Raw genomic sequence first — 22,005 nt, forward strand, 5'->3', positions numbered from 1 at the left:
CCTAAGCCATCCTAGCTATGGAGAAAGGTTCCATTGAAGGTAAAACACAAGGGAAAGAGTGTGGCTTCTTACAATTATCAAGTTGAAGGCAAATTTTGGCTATTCGCTCTTAGACCATGTGTCGGCAATCCTAGATTTTGAAGTCAATCGAACCATTTGGACCAAGGGTATGCACCAATGGCTTGTGCCAATCCATGACATTTCAAATAATTTAAATTTGCTTGCATAATCAAAGGTGCAATTTTTTTAAAAAACTAGAAGATAACATAAATTACAAGAAAGAAAACCCTTGGGAAAATTTTGTGCAAATAATGCACTACTACATCTCTCCACAAGGAGTATGCCTTTGAGACATTGATAAAGACATGGGACAATGATCTCTTTGAAGAATTGGCCAAAAAATTGAAGGGAAAAGCAAAGCTTAGTTTCTCTCCTATAAGATGATGGCTTGTAGCTCGCATTAAAACAAGGTTAAACAATAATGTCCAATATTTGCAATGTCTAAATGAGGATGGAATCCCTATAGATTAGCAATCAATGGATCACTTCATGGAACTAATAGACAAAGTAATACCAAAGATAGACGATGCACAACTCCTTGCGACCTTTTTATAAGACAACCAATTCTGGTTGTGAAAAGTAGGGGTAGAAGGAAATCCTCAAATTATGATGGTGCTTTAATTGAGTATATGTTGCTCCCCACATTAACAAAAATTCATCAATAGATACTATAAAAAGACAATGCTTTTGAACATGGTGAATGCAATCATGGCCATAGATTGGGCCAAAACATCAATAAAAAAGAAGGGGTTTTTACAGATTAATGTTGTAAAAGGCTCTTAATAGGCTCAAATGAGGTAACTTAAAACAAGTCGATCATTTAGCACCACATAGTATGCAAGTCTCTTTTCCATGGATTTGGACTCTTGGCAATGTTGCAGTCTCTTCAATTCCTATGCCATATATATAATTCTCTGACTCTAGTATTCTTATGTACTTATGCACATGTGCATGTATGTGCATGCATGAAAGAAGGAAAGTGCATTTTATATGAAATATTTGTAAGAAAAAATATGAACAATACAAGATGATATTAATAACGAGAAGCTACATACGACATTCTATTATCGATAAAGAGCTTTTTAATGTACAAAATCTGAAGGACTTTTTACCTATAGAAGTCTTGGTAAGTAAAAATTTCAAGTCTTAACAAGCAAAAATTTAATAAGCTATTACCTTCATCCATCCAAAAGACAAGGTTAGAGCCTTACAACTAATATCTACATGTGTCAATGTAGGAATCAAATTATCCATGTTGTACCCACTAAGAACCTCATAAAACCTATCTATACTTTGCTATTTATGAACTAGTATTGAGATATTGTCTCCAAAGTGCATTCTTATATTAAGCTTTTAATTTCCATATTGAGTCAATGTTTTAGCCCTATCAAAATAAATATTATTGACTCTTCAACTCTAATTGTCTATTTACTTTGACAAATTGCTCTACATAATATAAAGCAACTAGACTAACAAATATTCACATTAATTTATTGTAATTTGAGTCAATGATATACCTAGTACAAGGATAAATTACATACCTAACCTTGTATGCTTAAAATAAACATAAGCTTGAGAATACTCAATTAGTATTACAAATTGCATAACATAAAATAGAAAGACTAAGTTACTAATAAAATAAACCTTTATGTAGTTAGAGTTTCATAGAAGATTTTAAGATCCATCAAGATGCATTGCAATTTACAACCAAGCTAGCTATCCTTAACACATAAGGAACCAAACCTTGACCCACTATGTATCTACAATTGATGCATATCTCTCTAGCTTTAGGCCACTAGTGCAATCCTTTGCATTTTGTTATAGTGGCCAATTGATAATGTGCTATCATATTCATTTTACAACAAGAGGAAGGTCAAGTGCTAGGTCCCTTTTTAGTGATAGTTTTGTGTTTTTCCATGAAGTAATACAATTGACCATATAAAGGATAGACTCTTTGTCACATTTGCATTTATGTTAGTTCATTGATGGAAATCTCCACTTCTTACCATCAATCTTTAGGTTATTGAAAAGTAGATCTCCATGACATAATATAGTTGGCCTTTCAATGCTTGAATATCATAGTAGAACTAGAAATTTGTGTAATGGTGACTTGAAAAGTAGATCTCCATGACATAATATAGTTGGCCTTTCAATGCTTGAATATCATAGTAGAACTAGTCAATTTGTGAAAAATAGATCTTCATGTATTACAACTAGCACTTGAAAAGTAAGATCATCACTTGAGAAATATTAGAACTAGCCAATGTATGAAAACTAGAACTCAATAAGTTAGCCACATTTGTCACATCTAGCCAACTAGACACTTGACACCACAAGCATTGGCCAAGGCTATAGCCAAATTTTTGCATAAGATAATTTCTTCCCACGGTATTGAAACATCTTAGCTACTTAGGGTATCTATTTTCCATTAATGATTACGATACAATATGAGCTTGATTTCGGAATGGAATACTTCAAAGCAACATTTTTAAAATTAATCTCAAATTATTACAAGATTTCTCACAGTTAGCCAATGCAAATTGAGCATAAGAGTGTTTGGCCAACATCCTCCTACACCTGTTTAATGAAGGCTCTTCCCTTCTTAAAATTGCCCATGAAAAAAGCACTTTAGAAGGGTGTTCATTGTATCACTTCATGTCCATGGTTTAAAAACACTCCTCTATTTCATTCCTAGATATGGCTTTTCGTGAATATCGTCAACCTCCTTGCAATTTACAAAAGAATTACAAGTGTTCCTAGGGCTTTGAAAGCTTCATGGCATAAGATGACTTTTGAATCAAACTTGTGGAGAGACACACACACACACACACACACACACACACACAAACACACACAAACACACACACATGCATGTGCACGCATGTGTACACACATCAATATATGCTTGTCTTTGCATGTCACATGGTTGAAGGATAACATGTCAGAAAATTATGAAAAATACTACAATATGCGGAGTCTCAAATACTGTAAAACCTGAATTGGCAAACAGAAACAACTAAGCAACATCAAGATCACTATGTGGGCAGTTCTAAAATGGGAAACTACAAGTTTTGTAACGGTTTATTGGTGAAGTGATTATTTGGGAATGATAGAAATAACTGGAATAATCATCTAGAATTACTCGGCTACTGCAAAAGTAGCTCATCATAGCAACAGAATATACATTAAAAGTTGAACTTTCCTAATCCCCAAACACAAACAGAAATGGAAGTACATGGAGACAAAACTTATTTTGCTTGATGTAAGCATGGATAGCTGCAAGGAGATGGACATGCATACCTGCTTCATCAAGGAACGGTTCCACTGAAATGATCTAAAATGGGTCACTATCATGAATAACAATAAGATCTGTGTACTTTTGTACTAGGGCTTACATCACCCATATTCTAGAATGATCTGAATATCTGCACAATACCCTGTAAGTTGCAGACAATGACAAGATGCCTCATGCATCCTGGATTTGAGCACATTGTTGCCATTCTCCTTTGAGATTTTCCTGCCAGAGACTCACGCTACCATCGCTTCCAGAGACTGCCAATGTCATACTACTCATGTCCCATGCAACTTGCAACACCTGCAGACAAGGATGAACCAATCTTTCAATCATGTCAAGCTTGCAAATTTACATGTCTCCTCTGACTGTTAGTAACATGACAGTTTGATTCACATGGTGGAGTTGCCTCTATAAGCTAATAGACTCCAAAAATCTGATTCAAATCACAAGCGCAAGCAAACGTACACACACACACACACACTGTGTGTGCACATGCCTGTGCACAAGAGTGTGTGCATGTCAAACCATGTGAGCACAGTTTAGGTCCGTCAAGCTAGTTTGTGCGACTTGTCTTCTATAAATAAAGTCACTTGCCTTGTATTCCAATATTCTTTCTCCCATTTGTCTAGAAAGATTCTTCAAGTCTTTCTCCTGTCCCACACTCTGTGTTTCACCTCTTCTGTTTCTAATGCATGGTTTAACTCCTGCTTGCATCATCTTCTTCACTATCATCTTCATTTTCATTGCACACAGGTCAAGTTGCCTCTCCAAGGTTTTTGTGAAGTTACACACAATCTGGGAGTGCTAGTCCTCCAGCATCATCACACTGATAACATTCTCATCCACAATGAGCATCACATTGCAGTGAGCTGAACACACCAATCTGAAACTGGCTGAAACCATCTACCGGAAGCGCAGAAAGCTGAAATCATCACCAGCATTCACTGTGTTAGCATTGCACATATTCCCAAAAGACCTTGAAACAAACAAGGTTCTGGTCTAGCAATCTGAGTCAATGATCACAAGTCCACTTTTGAATCTCACTGCAAGTATGACATTTCCTGCAACCTTAGATATAGTGGCTTGGATGCAAATTAATATGATTATCCACCATTCTGCTTGACATATAACTTTGCAAGTTCTATCTGCTTTCTCTATAAAGCAAGTTGCACTCTGCACCAGCTTGTCATGAACAACTTTTGTAGATCCACCAATGAATGATCTGACCATGGTGCTCTTGCATTCTGTCATGTGTAGCCTAGAGATACGTTGTACCAAGCAACGCTCTCCTCTAGCAATCTGAGTCAATGATCACAAGTCAACCTTTGAAACTCAACTAAATTATGACATTCTCAGCAACCTTTGCTCTAGCTATGAACCCACTCACACTGAACTTTAAGGAAAAATTAAGATACTTTTAAGTGGTGTTTGGACCTGTTTTTACTTGATTTAAAGTATCTCAAGCATATTGGTTCTTGCTTCTATTAGAAACAACTTAAGCAAATTTGCATCTCTCTTTAATAATGATGGAAAATGTACAAACACCAGTCAGCCATTAATCCAAATTCATGGTATCGAGGCACTATGTTCCATTTATCTAGTGAAGGTTTACCTAATGCTGTTATGTACTACCTAAACTGTTTGTATCCCTCCGTGAAAACTTAATAACATCTCTAGATAAAACCTTCATGTAAAAACCAACCTTCCTCCTCTACAACAAGTGTTATCCTCCTCTGATGCATACTTTGGCATGGCAAGAGGATATGCTTGCGCTATAGTACAAGAGTGGCATCCCTCTTGTATCCCTAGGCTAGAGGGATGATTGTTACAGGGCAAGGGGTGGGGCATGTTCATGCCTCCTGTACATTTATGTAACACCGTGGACCCTAAGAGAGGCTTTCTACATGCATTTATTAGTTAGACAATTCAAATCTTGAAGCTAGTGTGACTTTCCATGATTGGGGGTTTCAATGAGCAGAATATTTCTTGTAGATGAGAGGTTTTGATAGCCTCATCTTGTTCTTGCATTAGCTCGAGCAGCCTTGAGGCGGGGATGGGTTTTGTGTGTGTGTGGCAATTTGGCAATTTTGCTTAAGGAAATGTATCCACGGTCATGATGTGCTTTTGCACGGTTATTCATGGGCATTAAGATCTTGGCATTTTCATTCCTTGGAGTTGAGGTTTGAGACTTGAGTATGATTGACATCATCTTACATGCTTTTTCCGAGGCACATCCAACACTAGTATACAATGTTGGGATGGACATGCTGGTGGTTGCTAGGGGCCTTGTATGTTCCCATCAATTTTTATTTTATTATTGATTATCCATGATCTAAGAGAGGGTGTTAAATAATGCATGTTTATTTGGCCTTTAGTCGGGCCACTTGCATTAGCTTCTTGTGTAGAGTGTTGTCTTGAGGCCTATATATAGAACTCTCACTCCTGTTCATATAGTGCCACATCCACCTAGAGAGGAGATTGGAGGCATTGCTGGTCATCACATGTATTGATACTTGGAGGCATTACAAGAGAAGTTCGTCCATTCTCATCATTTAAATACTTGTTGTGACAAGTACCACCCTTTTTGTTAGTCCCTAACATGGACCCTTCAGGAAACAAGGGCTCCAATAGAAATTTCTTTTTGTACCATAACCTAGAACTTGGAAACCTTTGGACATTAAACATTGATGGCAGCTCAAACGCATGGAAAGAATCTCCAATCGAGCAACTTTTGCCTAAGGTGCATAATATCATCATATTTGAAGATCTCACCTCCTCTCTAGCTGATCCATCAAATTGAAGAGTTGTTATACCTGCTCCATAAGATTTGGTCATTTCAACTTGAGCTTGACCCACCACTCTTTAAGTTGTTATCAACTAAGATTATTTGTCCTAGCAAACTTCGCCTTTAAATAATCCCAAAGAGATTTTGTGATTTTCATTCACTTGATAAAGCAAGCACCTTTACTTTAGTGTACAATCCAAAATGCCATTTCCCTGTTTCCAAAATTTGAATGAAACTTGGAAACTTCAATTTTTACTATTTTCGAAACTCTCTTGTACTATGGTATAATTATACAACATGTATGCAAAAATATCCCACATTAAAAAACACATAAGTGATCATTAATAGGTCGCTTGTCATTCAATGGCATGCTAGAAGATCTATGGATCGAATTCACTGCTATCTTTAGAACTTTAGTCCCAAATCCATTAGTGAGGCTAACATAAAAGAGTATATTATGGATTCCTAAATGGTCCTATTCACCTTTTCAACCACACCATTTTGAGAAGAATTGTTAGGAGCTGTTAACTCTCTTCATACCACAACTTGCACAAAAGTTTGAGAGGCATGGGAGATACACTCTCTGTCATTATTACTCAAGCACATAAGCTTCTTGCTTGCTTGATTCTCTGCAAATGCCAAGAACTTGAAAAATACATGTTATACATCACTCTTTTTGCAAAGAAGATAAGCCAAAACCTTGTTTGTGGCATCATCTATAAAGGTAAGAAAGTGTGATACTCTATTCAATGAAACTATGGGCATTGACGTACGTAAGTCACTATGAACCAAATCGAGAAATTCTAATTCTCTGTTCCCATTATCTCTCTTATCAAAATTTTAGTTTTCTTTCCAAAAAGACAATGCATACAAAAACCAAGATCAGAAATTTATACAGGGAAGATAGTTCAAGTGGCATAAAGATTTCATTCAGTGACTGACATATATCTTAAATGGTGATGCTGAAAAGAAACAAATAGTAATTCAATGACGGCTAAAGCATAGTCTTTAACACTAAAAACATGTTTGCATATTTATAAACCTTCTAGATATGATCACCAAATATCAATCTATAATCACCATCATCAAGTTGTCATGTATTGACAAACTTTTTGTTAAATTTGAAAGACACCATACATTTTGCAAGACAAACAAGAAACCGTTTGGTAATACAATTATATATTCCTAATGCCAATAATACTTTATCCATAGATATTTCAGATGAATGCATCCTCTCTTTCTAGTACCATAAATAGTAAACCACTCTTTATGTGGACTCACATGAAATGATGTTGCAAGATCCAAAAGCCACTTTTAGGACATCATTATCCATGGGAACCAAGAATACATCACCCAAAGAGGATATATCCAATACATTACCATCATCATTGCTATATGCATTTATCTCCTCTATCTTTGCCTTGCTTTTCACTTTCTTTTTGCCATCATCCTCATTTATCTTCTTACTCTTTTACTTGTTCTTTCACTTGTAGCATGTCCTTTTAACGTGTCTACTTGTAGTGACTTACTTCTTGAGTTGCCTTTCTCAAGAGAGTTTCCCTTGACATTTGGCCTTCCTCTCACCGCAATTACACTAGTTAGGGGAATCCATCACGATGACAAATTTATGAAAATATGTATATAATATGAAGTCGAGAGTAATCTAGGACCTTGCAGATGTGAACCTATCAAGGTTTAAACCTTGTAGAAAGATTTTATATAAACAAATAGTAATCAACGAATCCTTTCTTGCCTCTTTCTAATATCCCCAAAATAGAACATGCGTGAAAAATAGCGCCCTCTTCTTTTGATGGGTTAATTTTTTATCTACTTTAGAAAAACAAATTCTACCTGTTTGGAAAATAATCTCAAGCTCTATATGGCAAGCCACAAGAGTCACTTTTTCTATTCTTCTCTTCATTAGAAAACTCCTCTTCATTAAAAACACAAGGAGGGCTTGCACTTAAACCCCTTGCCTAAGCTTTGTGCTTCTAAGAACTAGAGCCCTTGTTTTCAAATAAAAAGCTGCCCCTTGCTTAAGTAAGTGTTGTGCTTACATATGTCAAAATCATGTATCAATATCTCTTTCTGACCATCCAAAACCAGCTATTTTGCTTCAAGCCCAGCCACTAATGGCTGCCCAATCAATATGCCAAAATGGATTATTGCAACCCCAAAATCCATTCTCAATGGCTTGGGCGCATGCTTGACTTAGACTAGATCCTAGTTATGAGAATAATAACTCCATCAATATGCCAATAGTAAGCATCAATGTCGTAGACAAAGCTTGAATCCTAAAGTTTTGAAAACGGAAAAATGAAAATGGATTTTGGAGTCATGAAACACAGTTTCAGTGCGAGTTTGAAATCGCAAAATGAAAAAATAGATTTCATGTCTATTCCTAGAAATTTTTTGATATTAGACATATCTGAAGAGGCAATATCATTTATAACTTCAACTTCTATATTAAAATACATAAGTTCCTCAACAATATAGGGTATACATGTGACATTAGAAGAGATTTGACAAGTACATATTATCCTACCAAACATTGTAAACTAACAATCCAAGAGTTTTAAAAACTTTTAAGACTAGGATTTAGAGCTCAATAAAAAGATTGCAATATACAATGAATGATGATGTCAACAACCACCTTATCATTTATCTTATATAGACTAAAAAAAGAGACAGACTCAATAAATAGTGACGTAAAAAAGAAATACATGAAACATCATTCAAATACTAAGGATCTAAAAACATGACCAAAAAGTCTAAAAAGTACAGTAGCGAATGTATTGCCAAAGTGATGATGATCTATCTGGTATCAATCATGATGTATGTAATATCATCTATGATATAAAAAGAGTCACCATGCATCATCCAAAGGTATCTCCTTTATCTCATCCTCCTCAAGGCTGCCATAAGAAACTCTAGTACTAGTAAAGGAAGAGGAGGCATTATCATCATCATCATTATCCTCATCAATTAGAGAAGCCACTAAAGTTGTAGAGATTCTGGTTGAGTCTCATAGAGAGATAGTACTTGCACGTCAATGTCGAGCTGCTCTTTATCTAGATGACGCACAATGAGACCGTGTCAGATATATAGATGCAAACATCTCTTGATAAAGCATGTTATACATGTCTACCTCCTCCTTTGGAATGGGTCAAATATCCTTCATTATGTTAATCTTATCTACATTCTCTTGCTTTGGCTCAAGTATCTTAGCAAAAATCTCAATCAAACAAAGATTAAAATAACAAAATATCAATCTCTCTAACTGCATAGTCCTCAACTTATTTCTCTTTTTGTGTGAAACAAAGCCCATGTACTTGAATTTCTCCTAGTAGAACCACTACCACAATCTTGCAAGAGAAAACAGAAATAGCCATCTTTTTTTGTCAAATTTCAATAAGAGTAGAATTTAGGATTCACAAAGTATTATTTAAAGTCAAGCCCTAAAATAAATAACAAGAATAAATTTAGTATATTTACACATGTTCATTATTAACTTACCAAAAGTTCATTTCTGCACATGTTCATTATTTACACATGTTCATTTCTGCACAATCTCCACCAAGACACAAACTAAAGTTGTGTCTCATACAACTCTACAATGGGACATGTAAATGAGATAGTATGATTATGAAAGCCCCACATCAAGCTCCTGATTTCCATATTGATTTTCCCTACACCAAATGGGATGCAAGCAATGTGCACCATTATGGATTGGTTTGTGAAACCAATCTCAACTCTTATTCCACACTATATGTATGTCATGCACTCTATAATATTTGTGAAAGTAAACCACATATTTGATGTACATTATAATAAATCATGATTCATAAATATAATTAAAAAGAGAGATTAGAACAAATGGTCATTGATGTACTTACTTACCTTGAGAGAATACCTCTTTGATCTTATCCATATACTCATATAAAAGGCCTGGAGTGCTATGATGTATATCAGTAACCCTTAACATTGTGTAAATAGGAGTCAGAGATTTTGCCCAGACAATTGCATCATCCCAATGGATCCATGATATTTTTAACAAAGTTGATGTCTCTCATCCCATAGAACCCACTCCCTAGAGACAACAATCCTCATTAGGGCTTGACAAACTCTAACAAGCCTCTCCACAACAATGAACATCTACACAGAATGAGTGATAAATGGATTCAATAGATCTAAATCATTGTTTGCCCTAAATCGAGTATACACTATAAGCCTCTTCGTGCACCATAATTTTCCAAGTAATCTTTTGCAAATCCTCCATGAGTAGATCCAAGCAATGAGATGTAGATGGAGCATTGTAACAAAAAAACGTATTTTGTTCTGGCAAAATGCAAAACCCCGAAACAATCAAAGCATCTTGTTACGTTTCACGAAATAGAGTCGTGAAATGAAACATTTGAGACACGAATTTCTTATTGAAAAAAACAACGATCTTAGGCCATTTTGTGACAAAACATATTGGGAATATCTAGAGAGTTTTCACTTGCTTTTTCCACATCTCCTATGACTTCTCTCATAGCTGCCCTTGCCCCGTTTCATGCCCATCGTACATAGCTAGCCCATATAGAGTACAACCCTCTCTATCTTCTTCGTAGTCTCCTTCTCCTACTCCATTTTATACTACTCCATCTCAATCCTCTTCTACTCTTCTTTTTACTCTTTCTTCTTCATCTTCTTTAACTCCTCCTCCATCTCTCTCTTCATAATTCTATCTCTTCCTCTTTTTGACCCTTCTACACACTCTTCTTCTGGCTCCTTACAAGGATTTTGCCGAAGTTGTTTGGAAAGATACATTGTTCGACCATCACTATGGAATATCCAAAACATAAATCCTGGTTTAGTCATCACTATGGAACAAAAATTGCATTTCACATGGGTTGTGAAGAAAGGTAGAGATGGTTGCAAGAGAGTACATGAGGATATTTTCTTATCACAATGTGATATACAAGAAAAGCAAGCCAATATACAAGAACAATCACTTGATTGGGGATTCATGGGGATGTGAAACTTTGAGATACTCTAATCTTGTCAATAACATTTGATTAGGGTATTAATCAGATGTGTGAGGCTTCTTAGCACATGTAACAAGCCAAGGACTCTAAGTATCCAGGGGGTGCCAAAAAGGCAAAAATGGTAATAAGTTAGGTCTAACAGGTACTAGGTGGTAGCTGGTGTCAAATTGGGCCTACACCAATTTATTAGCCACTAATGTTAGTGGTGATATTAGAGGCTAGGCATTAATTAATTAATTCATGCTAGTCTAAGGATCAATAATTACTCAAGAATATTTTTGAAAATAAATTGGCTTTGCCAATTTAATTATTGGCTCATGGAACTAATTTTATCAGCACTAGAATAATTGTTAAATTAATTTTCTAAACACTAGAATAATTGTTAAATTAATTTTTTGAAAATTATTTTAACAAGCTGAAAAAACGTTTCTAGGGATTCGTAGAGTCTATTCGAACCATTGTGTGGGAGAAGGAGACTGTTAGAGAGCAAGGAGAGGTTGCTCATGTGATTTGCAATACGAGGAAGTTTCGAAAATAAGCAAAATAGAAATGGAAAAACTGAAGTTTGGGAGTTTGAGTCAAATTTTGGAAACGGGAAAACGGTGTTTCAAATTGTACAATAAAATAAACAAAGTATTATGTAGACATGTAAATATATCAATACCTACAACAACATGTACCCAAATTTCATAGAAATCTTTGAGTCTTCATGTCATATGATTAAAATCATAATTCATTACTTACGACTCACAAGTGAAGATTGAGAAGTCAAGACTCAATGGTTGAAACTTAAGAAATCTTAACACAACTAAGACTCACTTTTCAAAACTTAAGCCAAGAAAATGAATTATAATTTATGACTCATGAATCATCTACAATCTAAAGACCAATGAAGACTAACATCAAGAACAATGGAAAAAAAATGAAGATGCATAATAAGTGAAATCAAGATACAATGATACATGTAACTATGTTATGTGAATAATCCGTCAAAACTCCACAGTGCAGTGAGCACTATATAGCATGTACTAGTCTCTAGACTGTAGTAACTACTGAGTAATAAGTATCAACATCAATGAACAACTGGCAACTGTAGTATGGACTCTGCAATGCTAAACTGACTCCTGTATATCACGAGTCATGACTCATCTGAACTCTGAGGATTTGTGCATCCTCTCCTCATCCGATTCCAAGGACCCTGATAGAGAAGTTGATGAAGCACTCTAAGTCTGACTCTCAACCTCAGACTCTAACTCTGACTCTGCCTATGATACACGATCACGTATGGCCCTCGCTCTAACCCTCCTTAGTGCAAGAGTCTTATACACTAGTACCGATAACTCCTCATAGAGCATGGAGTAGATATCCTGCTCTTCCTCTTGTATTTATGGAATATCACGCATCTTCTCTATATGAATCTTGTCAACATTCACCTCTAAAGGCGAACGAGATAAATATATATCGTATGAGAGAAGATTTAACGTATTCAATATTTAAACATATCACAATTTACAATCTGAGTCCCAAGTAATGTCAAGTGTCCAGGTTAAAAAGTTAATTATATATAATACTAATCATTATTAATTTCAGGGGACAAAGTGGTTGTGAGCTTGTTTCTCTTTTTTGTGTGGAAGAGAACGCTTGTGTGCTCCAATTTCTCTAGTAGGTCCTAAACTACAATCATGCAAGAAGACCCGAATAACAATGTGTTTCTATTTAAATCTAAGAGATTGAGGTTAAGTAATTAACAATTGCTAATATACAAGCCGCAAAATCAACATTTGAGCAGGCAATGGATTATAGAACATATTAGCTAGGTTACATAATGCATTAGATAATCAAGATTCAAAATATAAAATTCAGTAGTCAGATACCAAAGTAAAAGTGCAATTATCGTATTTGCTCCACCAAGAGAGAAGCTAAAGCTGTCTCTCGCGAAGCCTAGCTATGAATTGGCCAAAATGAAAAGAATGATTGCGGAATGCCAGCAAATCATCATCTACTCTCCTCATCATATCTATATCATCCCCTGTGAGCGCCTCACGTACTCCATAAAGCTCTCGTCTAAGTCCTCGCTAGTGTACTACTTCTCGCTACGCCAAAGAAAATGCAAAATAAATGCGACAACATGGATTGGGTTATATAACCAATCGCATTTGCATTCCACACTCTACGAATCTCATTAACCCTTCAAAGCAAAATAAATAGATCATAGATAAAATAAGTTAAAATAATGATCAATCGTCAAGGAGTCGCTAACACCAAATAATCACATATATAAACGTTAAACAAAAACTTACTTGTATTGGGGCAAAAAGCTGTTGCGAAGCATAGCCTCATCAATTATATCCATATACTCATATAGAAGCCCCAAAGTACTCCCCTCCATATCAGTGATACGCAATACTGTGCAAATAGGAGTGAGACTTTCAATCAATCTCTTTGCCTCGACCCACCAACTCTCATTTAAAATATTGCGTTTAAAAGCAAGAGCCTTTGGAGACTCTCTCACTCCATGTGAGCTATTCTTGGCATGCAAAGGTTTGTATCAAATTTGGACCGACCCGTATGAACCTCTCTTATACAACAAACATATAAGCAAATCTAGTACTAGAGGGCTTCAATAGCTTAAGTCAGCTATTGACTCCAAACGTGCTTATGACGGATAGCCTCTTCTTCACAAATCTTACCATGCTTGTCGTCGTCTTAAAAATGTCATCCACCCAAGATATTTGCCCAATATCTTTAATAAGCAAGTCAAAGCAATGGGATGCACATGGAGCCCATACTATATTAGAAAACTCCTCTTCAAGCATACGTCCAATAAACAGACAATTTCTTATATTATCTGTCACTACCTGCACCAGATTTTTGACTGCTATGTCCATGATGACCTATCGAATGTACTGCCAAATGAAAGCTCGTGTGATGGTAAAACTTGAGATAGAGTAATCGATGGGCTTAATGAACATGGTGTCTTTACATGAAGATACCAAAGTATTGTAAACATTCCTTCAGTGCATATCTCACTATCCATCGCATAATATTGTACATTCATATTTCACACGTCTCCTTCAAGGGCTTCAATTGAGCCTCTATGAATCCTTTCTCCTTTTAAAGCCTATGCTCAGATAGGCCGTCCTACTCACGCCCTATGCGGCTCGCTGCCCTGATTGTCTTATTTGATTGATATGTAGCGACCACATTGAAAGAAATATCACACCGGATAAATAAGCCTGTGAGTTTGCTAGTTGTCTCCACAATTGCTTGCCTTTGAAGTCTTGCATGGACACTTGCACCATGCAAAGAGCCCTTTTGCCCAACGCCACTAGAAGATGACAATGGGGTTGTTTTTGCACTTGAGCCCGATACGAATATGGATGCATTTCTTTTTTTATGGGCCCATGGCATCTCCAATTTGGCTAGCGCGAGACGCACTAGCCTCTCCTTGCCCTACTCGTGCTTCATTAGCCCAATATGGTATTGGATGATAGGATTCATCCTCTTCTAGCTCAATACCCATATGCTTTTGGCGCCAAAGATTGAGACTTATCGTTACTTCTGTTGATACATTTACGCAAGGCGGGATGTCTTTCACATGCGTTATGCTCCTCGATTTCTCCAATCTCGAGTCCTCGTATCCCTTTATTGAAATGACGTGCCTCTAATATGCATCTGACACAATGATATGATGATCAGCCTTTAGTCCTAGTATAGATGACAACATACTGTAGAGGCACAATCTTTTTGGTAGTCCTAAGCTATAGATGATAACTTCCATGGTTGTTTGAGCAAGGTAGCACCAGTTTCCTAGTATTCCTCGCTCGCGATGAAGCTCTGAAACTCCTCTCTCTATAGCATTTTTTTTTATCCTCTACCCATCTCTCAAGTTATTTCAACATTTTCCAACAGTTTAAGCCATCAAAAAAAGAGACTTTAGTCAATCTCTGCTGTAAACTCTAATTTATAGAAAATTAGGGTTTTATAAGTACCTCCGGATATGTGCTCAGAATTGAGGACCCAAGTCTTCAATTCCAACAACTGAAATTAAGAAATTTCGAGGAGATTCAAGAGACCAGCTAGCGAATATCAAATTTGGGATTGCATTTTTCTTTCAAGGAGGAAGGTAATAACGAGTCCCCAAGCAAACCAAGGGGCAAATTGATTTGGAGACTTGCTTGTAAATTTAGATAGCAAGAGGTATTTGGATTAGCGAAGGAGATCAACGGATCTTAGTTGTACTCCTTCCATTTGCAATATAACATGAATAAATAAAGTAAGGGGCGCTAGTTTAGGAGTCAACCGAGTGTACAATGCCCAAGACTAGAGTGATAAGTGTGCACTTTCAGTTTATATAAATTTTGTGATTGCTGTAATCAGTACTTAATCACATTATTTACCACCCTATCCAAGGAGGAAGACTGGTTTCATGGAAACTTGAGTTTAGTGGAACGATGAGAAAGATGCTCCAAACGCTTTCAATGTGCCAATAAGTACTCAAGCATCATGACCATGGAATGGTGCGCTCAAAATATCTTCACTAGCACATTACATCGCAGTTAATACTTCTCTTGTATGTGAGGATACTTCTCTTGTTGGTAAGGGCATCTCTCTACCCTCTAGGTGCTCACTATAGTTTCTTCTATTGATGCAATCTTGCATTCAACATCGCTCAAGCGCCACCTTATATCAAGTGCTATTATGCATTGGTTCCTACAGCTACATCTACAGTAGAAGCTATTGGCTTATATCCACTTCACTCAAAGTCACTTACATTCACAATGAGTCGAATGGGCTAATGTCATGTTGGCATTGATATAGCTACAACATGTGTTTGATAGATAGAGTAACAAGAAAAGTGATAAATTGTACCTAATGCTTTCTTCTAATAATTTACATGTTGCTTAATCTACTCTTAACTCTACAAAATTGATACATAATAGTTGCTGATGGTAAATCTTTATCCTTAATACTTGCAGAGATGTCAAGAAGACTATAGAGAAGTTTGTAGTAAAACATGTGGTGCAAGTAATAACTAACAATGGTTCACATTATGCAAAGATAGATGAGAATGTTTCAAGAGACTATCCCACCGTTGTGTGGACTCCATGTGCTTCACACTTACTTGATCTCATGATGGAAAATGTGGCATTACTTCCTTGGGTGGAGCCAACCTTGGAGAAACCCTTGCACATAATTAAGTTCATCACTCATAAGTCCTTGACTTTGACTCTATTTAGAGGTGTTTGCCACTATGACCTTTCAAGCCATCAAAGACTCACTTCAGCCATTTATTCCTTGTTCCTCATGGATAAGTGATCATTTTTATGATTTACCTGAGGCATTTTTAAAAATGCTCCAACTTTCAAGCATTTTGAGTCTTGACTCATGTGTCTAGAATGGTGGAAACAAAAGATTCTCTTCATGGACTCGTATGTAGTAAGGGGTGGAATGCATGAAGTGGAATTCGGACAGTTGAAGCATGAGACATAACAAATTACATATTGAGTAATGGCTTTTGGGATAATGGGATCGCTATCAAAGAAGCCACTACACTCGTCTACTTTATCTTCCAACTCTTTGATCATGAGGGGTGTACCATGAGTTCACTTTATTATCATATGTACGAGCTCCATAAGACCATATCATGATGCCGCGTATTGTCCCTGGAGTGTAAATACTAAACGTTAATTTATACATTTACTTTGTGAAATTGTTGATAATAAATTGCTAATGAGAGATGGAATTGGTTTCATAAACCAACCCACATTGTTTTATACATCCTCCATCCTTTATATAAAGATACCAAGAACTAGAGCGATAGAAAGCTTATGTCGGAGTGGACTTAGCATCTTGATGGAGTCTTTGAGTCACAGGAAACTAATTGGTAAACTCTCTTGTTCATGACTCGTGAGTTATGATTTATCACTATATATGCAACATGCTTGATGATTAATCATTAGTGATCAATATGTATAATCAAATATTTTCATTAATATCGGATAATGGATTATTGTTCATGATCATGATCACTTTGGACTAGAGATCACCTTCAAGCAAGAGAAAAGACACCTTGTCGTCTCTTAGTGGAAAATAAATGATCAGCTCACTTCCAATGTGCAGTCCTTGCCTCTTTGTGTGCTCTCGCAAGAGTGCACAAGTGACGCAATAGAGTACATTTGAGGCATATGCGAAGATATTTGCACCAAGAAATGAAATAAGTAATGTTTTTGTTTTTCGATCTCTTATATTTGCATTTAAATGTCTCTCATTGATACTAATATGTCACAAATGCTCTCTCTTACATGTTGAGCACAATCCAACTGCAAAAGTTAATCTATGTGAATGCAAATCTGCGCTTATTGGAGAAGCTACAAGGCCAATATGTTTAAGCAAGAGGAATGCTTCAATGAAAGATAAAAGAGATGGAAAGCGAGGTTATTCCTAGGCTAGAGACACACTTACAACAATTGCCTTCAAGCTATGCTTCTAATGCATGACTTGTGCCCAAACACATGCCATGGCTGCCATGAGAAAGAAGTCACACTTACATGAGATTGGACTGAGCTCCTCTCCTCATGCGAGAAATGATACTCAACTGCATTAAAAAACTATTCTTGAAGCTTTTCTCTTAATGACCAGTCAAGGAAAGGCTTTATCATCTCTAGCTATTCAGGGCAGCAAGGAAGAGGCTTGAAGTAAGCGTAAGCATCCACTTGAAGCCACTCATCATGCTCTCATCGAAGCTTTCATGGTGCGCAGCCTTCATAGGGTTAAGGGCTTCTTCAAGAATTGAGCAAACCCTTTCATGGTTTATTTGCATACCCTCACCCTCTTGATGCTTCAAACTATTGGCGTATGCGTCTGATTTCAAGGAATAGACTTCCCCAGAGCAAAAGCATTGATTCATAGGACAAATGGCCCTGCTGCACCTAGATGTACAAATTTCGGGTATTGGAAGAGGGATTGAAGGCTGAAGGGTATATACTGAAGACCTACGGTTAAAATGAAGCCTTGGGGCATTTAAAGATGCATTATGTCAAACATAGCACCAATTGATGCTTGAAAATTTTGTAGCTGAATGCTCTTGGGACATGCATTGAAGCACTCATGCTTGACATAAGTCCATGAATACTTGAATATGTGGGAGGTCATGGAATGAAGCCCATGTGAAAAAGTATAAGTGGGGAGCTGCTGGTATGCAAAGAGGAAGCTTTAACTAAGAGTAGCTATGCTTCCAACCATTTATGGATATATGGAGACAAAGACCATGTTTATTACTCCTCCAAGAATTTGGGATGCACCAAAGCGATCAGGGGCTTCAGCAGTAAAGACACTTTTAGGGAAATTGGATGTTCTCGGATTTTATCATGCAGGGATTTCAGGGTAATAAGCTTTTACTAGCCTAAATCATCCCATCTACATTGGGAAATCAACCGAAAAGCTTATCCATTTGCAGAGACCCTTTGAGGATGAACGAGCATGTAAAGATGCAAGGTTTGAGCACCATGCTACTACTGGCCAATTATCCTCATTGAAGCTCCATAGAAGACGCCCTACATTTCGAGATCTCAGCTTCCACTTCCCTTTTGTTCTTGCCCTTTCCTGTCTCGATACCTAGGTTATCTTCATTGAGCAAGAGATGTTTGTGGAGGATGGTAACTCAAGGGCCATTCTTTGGGGACAAGCCATTACAAGCATGGCTCTATTCCTATGTATATCCTCCTACTTTTAAGAAGGGTCTTCGTCAGTATGTTCCCTTTGCCCACCTGGTCTAACCAGGCCGCCCTTCATCAGGATGACTCCTTCCCATTATCCACCATCTCCTCTAGTAGTTCCTTGGATACCCTATGTTTTTTAGAGGGTGCTTTTAATATTGGTGATATAACAATGGATTTCCTAGCCCTTCTTTTATGGGTTCCATTTTCACACGGCATTTCCCTCATGCAATGGCTTGTGTATTTTTTGCATGTTGATTCCATGCCCTTCCAGAAATCCCAGTATTTGGCTTGTGTGCTTGCCTCTTTCAATGAAAGTGAGGGTGTCCTCATCTGACTACATCCCTCCCTCTATGTGATATGTCCCAGCCCTTTTTGGATTTGGAGGTTTCTGTAGATCTCTCTAAACTCATCAGCATACCATCTACTCCTAGGCATGACCATGGGACAAGTAGATCCTATAGTATGTGTGGACTGTGGAAAGCTCTAGAGAGCAACTGAATGTAGGATGGGAATCGTATACACATCAGCCACCTCATATGTAAAGTAAAAGGAAGTATGTAAGGTATGTATGATGGTTCGTGCCTATTTGTCATGAAGTGGCTTTGGTGAGGGATAAGTAGGTATGATTTGAGCAAATTGGATACGGAACAATAGTGAGGGATTTAATTAGCTCCATTGTCTCAATGGAGCCCAAGACGTACACCATTGTACTAGAGTAGAAGGATTCAAAGGAGAACAATACCCTATCTCTAGGCAACATCTCCATCCTATTGTATATAATTAGATGACATAGTGACCTAAGCTTTAAAGAGTTCTTATGATCACTATATGTCTCTTATTGCAACATTGGGCTCAAGGGGATTTGCATGCAAATGAGATCTTAGATTAACGATCTTAGTAGTCTCTGCTAAATAGATATTTTGTTGTAGCCTTACAAAGACAAATTGTTATGTTTTTCATAGTTGCCATAAGATTTGTAAACAATTAAATTAATGTGCAAAAGGTATTAAAAATGTGTTTCCATGGATGAAATGTGAATTAATAGCACATTGTAATTTCACATGTTGTTAAATGTCGTAGACCACATTGTTCAGTGTGTGATCAAGTCACGCTAGTCTTAACCCCAAACCAAATTGTGGTACAAGAGACATTCCCAAAATGGCAATGCCATCGAGGATACCCCCCTTTGCCAACAACTTAAAGATCCTTAGAAATAATGGAAAGACCTATTTTTGTATAGGTGCCATTACAAAAAATTCATTATTAGAACTCTATTGCATTCAAATTCAAGGTAACAACAAAATGTTTCACCCTCCAAATGTTTCACCCTTGAAATGTTGCATTTCAAGCCAAAGCATTTCACCTTTGGGCAAGTGCCAAGCGAAACGCCAAGTGAAACAATCGAACAATAAATGTCATATAGTTTTCTTTATAAATAATGAGTTGTGACTTACACATGTATACCATGGAAACCTTTTCATGTTGATAATCTATTATATATGCAAAGTATTTAAGAACTCTAAAAAAAGCACAAAAATTTTTCTTTTTCATTTTCAAATCTTGTTTCAATCAACCATTTCACTCTGGGTGTTTAGTGTTTTAGTGAAACGTTTCAGCTGTTTCGTGTTTCAATGCTAGCAAAACACATTTTAGGATACCATGTTCAAATACTAGTCATTTTTTTAATGTGATAAAAGTCTTATTATTTGCTACTATTGCACCTCTGTACAAGTATTGACCTATATGTTAACCGTAATCCCCAAGGTTCGAGAATGGATAGTACCTATAAGGAGCTCTTGACCACAATGTGTGTTATCTCCTCCAATCTCTACTTATATCTTGGACGAGGCTAAATTATCGTATTTCAATCACCAATTGCCTCCCTAGATCCCCGAATTCATATATACCACATTGTCTACTCTATCTCCTACCATTACAATCTCCCACAAGAAGAATCTCTCCCAATCAATAGTAGTTTATAATGCTATATGATGAGTCTAGAGAGGGTGATGGTAACTCCTTATTCGCTTCTCCATCTTCATTCGGCTCCTACCATTGTATCTCCCCATTAGCATGCCACCTGAATCATTTTAGAGGTAAATACAATTGTGCAATATATAACATCCAATATTGTGAGATCTCCACCCTCACTTACATATATTGAGATTCAAGATCGTATGCCATAATGCATGGCTAGTTCTATAGCTCATCTCAGATGAGTATTGTTACTCCTCTTGATCCTTCTGTGGTGCCCTAGTGTCTCATACTATTGTAAATTGACTCCCAAGTGTACCCCTTGACTCTAGGTACACCTCTCTTGAGGCCTTGCTATGTCTCTTTAATCATAATATGTCCTCTTTCATGGGAGGTGGGTCTATTTTGGATGTGGAGACTCATATGAAAGCCCTTTCATAGGTGCTTGTTTTAGGCACTGGGTGTTGGCCAACAACCTTGGAATCTTATTGCAATTCTTTTCTTGAGGATGGGGGCCTTTGGTATGCTGACATGCAAATTCAAGGTTCGTGGTGGCATGTGCTTATGCTTAAGGTCATTTCTCTACCTTTGCAACACCTCTTCTTAACTATTTGGTGTGTTCATGGAAGATGGTGCTTTGCAAGGCCCAATGGCATCTAGATGAGAATAAACTGGCGGCTAACTCATTGCAAATGGAGATTTTAGCAGTGTCTCATTTGCTTTCTTGGGAGGGAAAATCAAAAGAGAGACCAAAGTTTAATAGTGTGACTCACCTTGGATTGACCTTCGTGCTCAATGCCACTTTCTTGCCTCAAGGCACATTGATGTATTTGCACTATCTGATGGGACTTCTAGGTCTCTTGTGGCTACCGTGATCTTTGGGGGGCAAAATCTCTTATCTTTTGCAAGACTTACATCCCTTTCCCATTCCGAATTCTAATTCTCCCTAGTAGGATTGGGATCTTACAAGGCATTTGACCCTTCTATCCTCCTCAATTAATCAGATTTATCATCTTATGATCCGAGACTGCACATGTTGACCATCCAAGCCAATGCATCTTGGGGATTGCACAAATCGACAATCTAGTGGAAATTGACAATAATGGAGGGATGGATCAACAAGACACCATTCAAATGTAA

At 37.0% G+C, this 22,005-nt stretch overlaps 1 protein-coding gene across 4 annotated transcripts in view; it reads right to left on the reverse strand.

Annotated features, from left to right (window-relative positions):
• Positions 1-3,059: 3,059 nt before the first annotated feature.
• SEH1H (Transducin/WD40 repeat-like superfamily protein) overlaps positions 3,060-22,005 on the reverse strand; it is a 110,790-nt gene continuing 91,844 nt past the window's right edge. Inside the window, exons 8-9 of one of the 4 annotated variants that reach the window (XM_087694566.1) lie at positions 4,424-4,654; positions 4,065-4,277 (exon numbers count right to left, since the gene is read on the reverse strand). In XM_087694566.1, coding sequence (XP_087550692.1) covers positions 4,194-4,277; positions 4,424-4,654 — 315 coding nt within the window. In that variant the 3' untranslated portion in view covers positions 4,065-4,193. Of the gene's footprint in view, positions 3,656-4,064; positions 4,278-4,423; positions 4,655-8,849; positions 9,212-22,005 lie in introns of those variants that run through there. The other 3 variants (XM_087694568.1, XM_087694570.1, XM_087694569.1) reach the window with 3 other exon arrangements.

Source organism: Lygodium microphyllum, chromosome 15 (assembly GCF_053477565.2).
Source record: "Lygodium microphyllum isolate KBCC chromosome 15, Lygodium_microphyllum_v1.1.10, whole genome shotgun sequence".
Taxonomy (NCBI): Eukaryota; Viridiplantae; Streptophyta; class Polypodiopsida; order Schizaeales; family Lygodiaceae; genus Lygodium; species Lygodium microphyllum.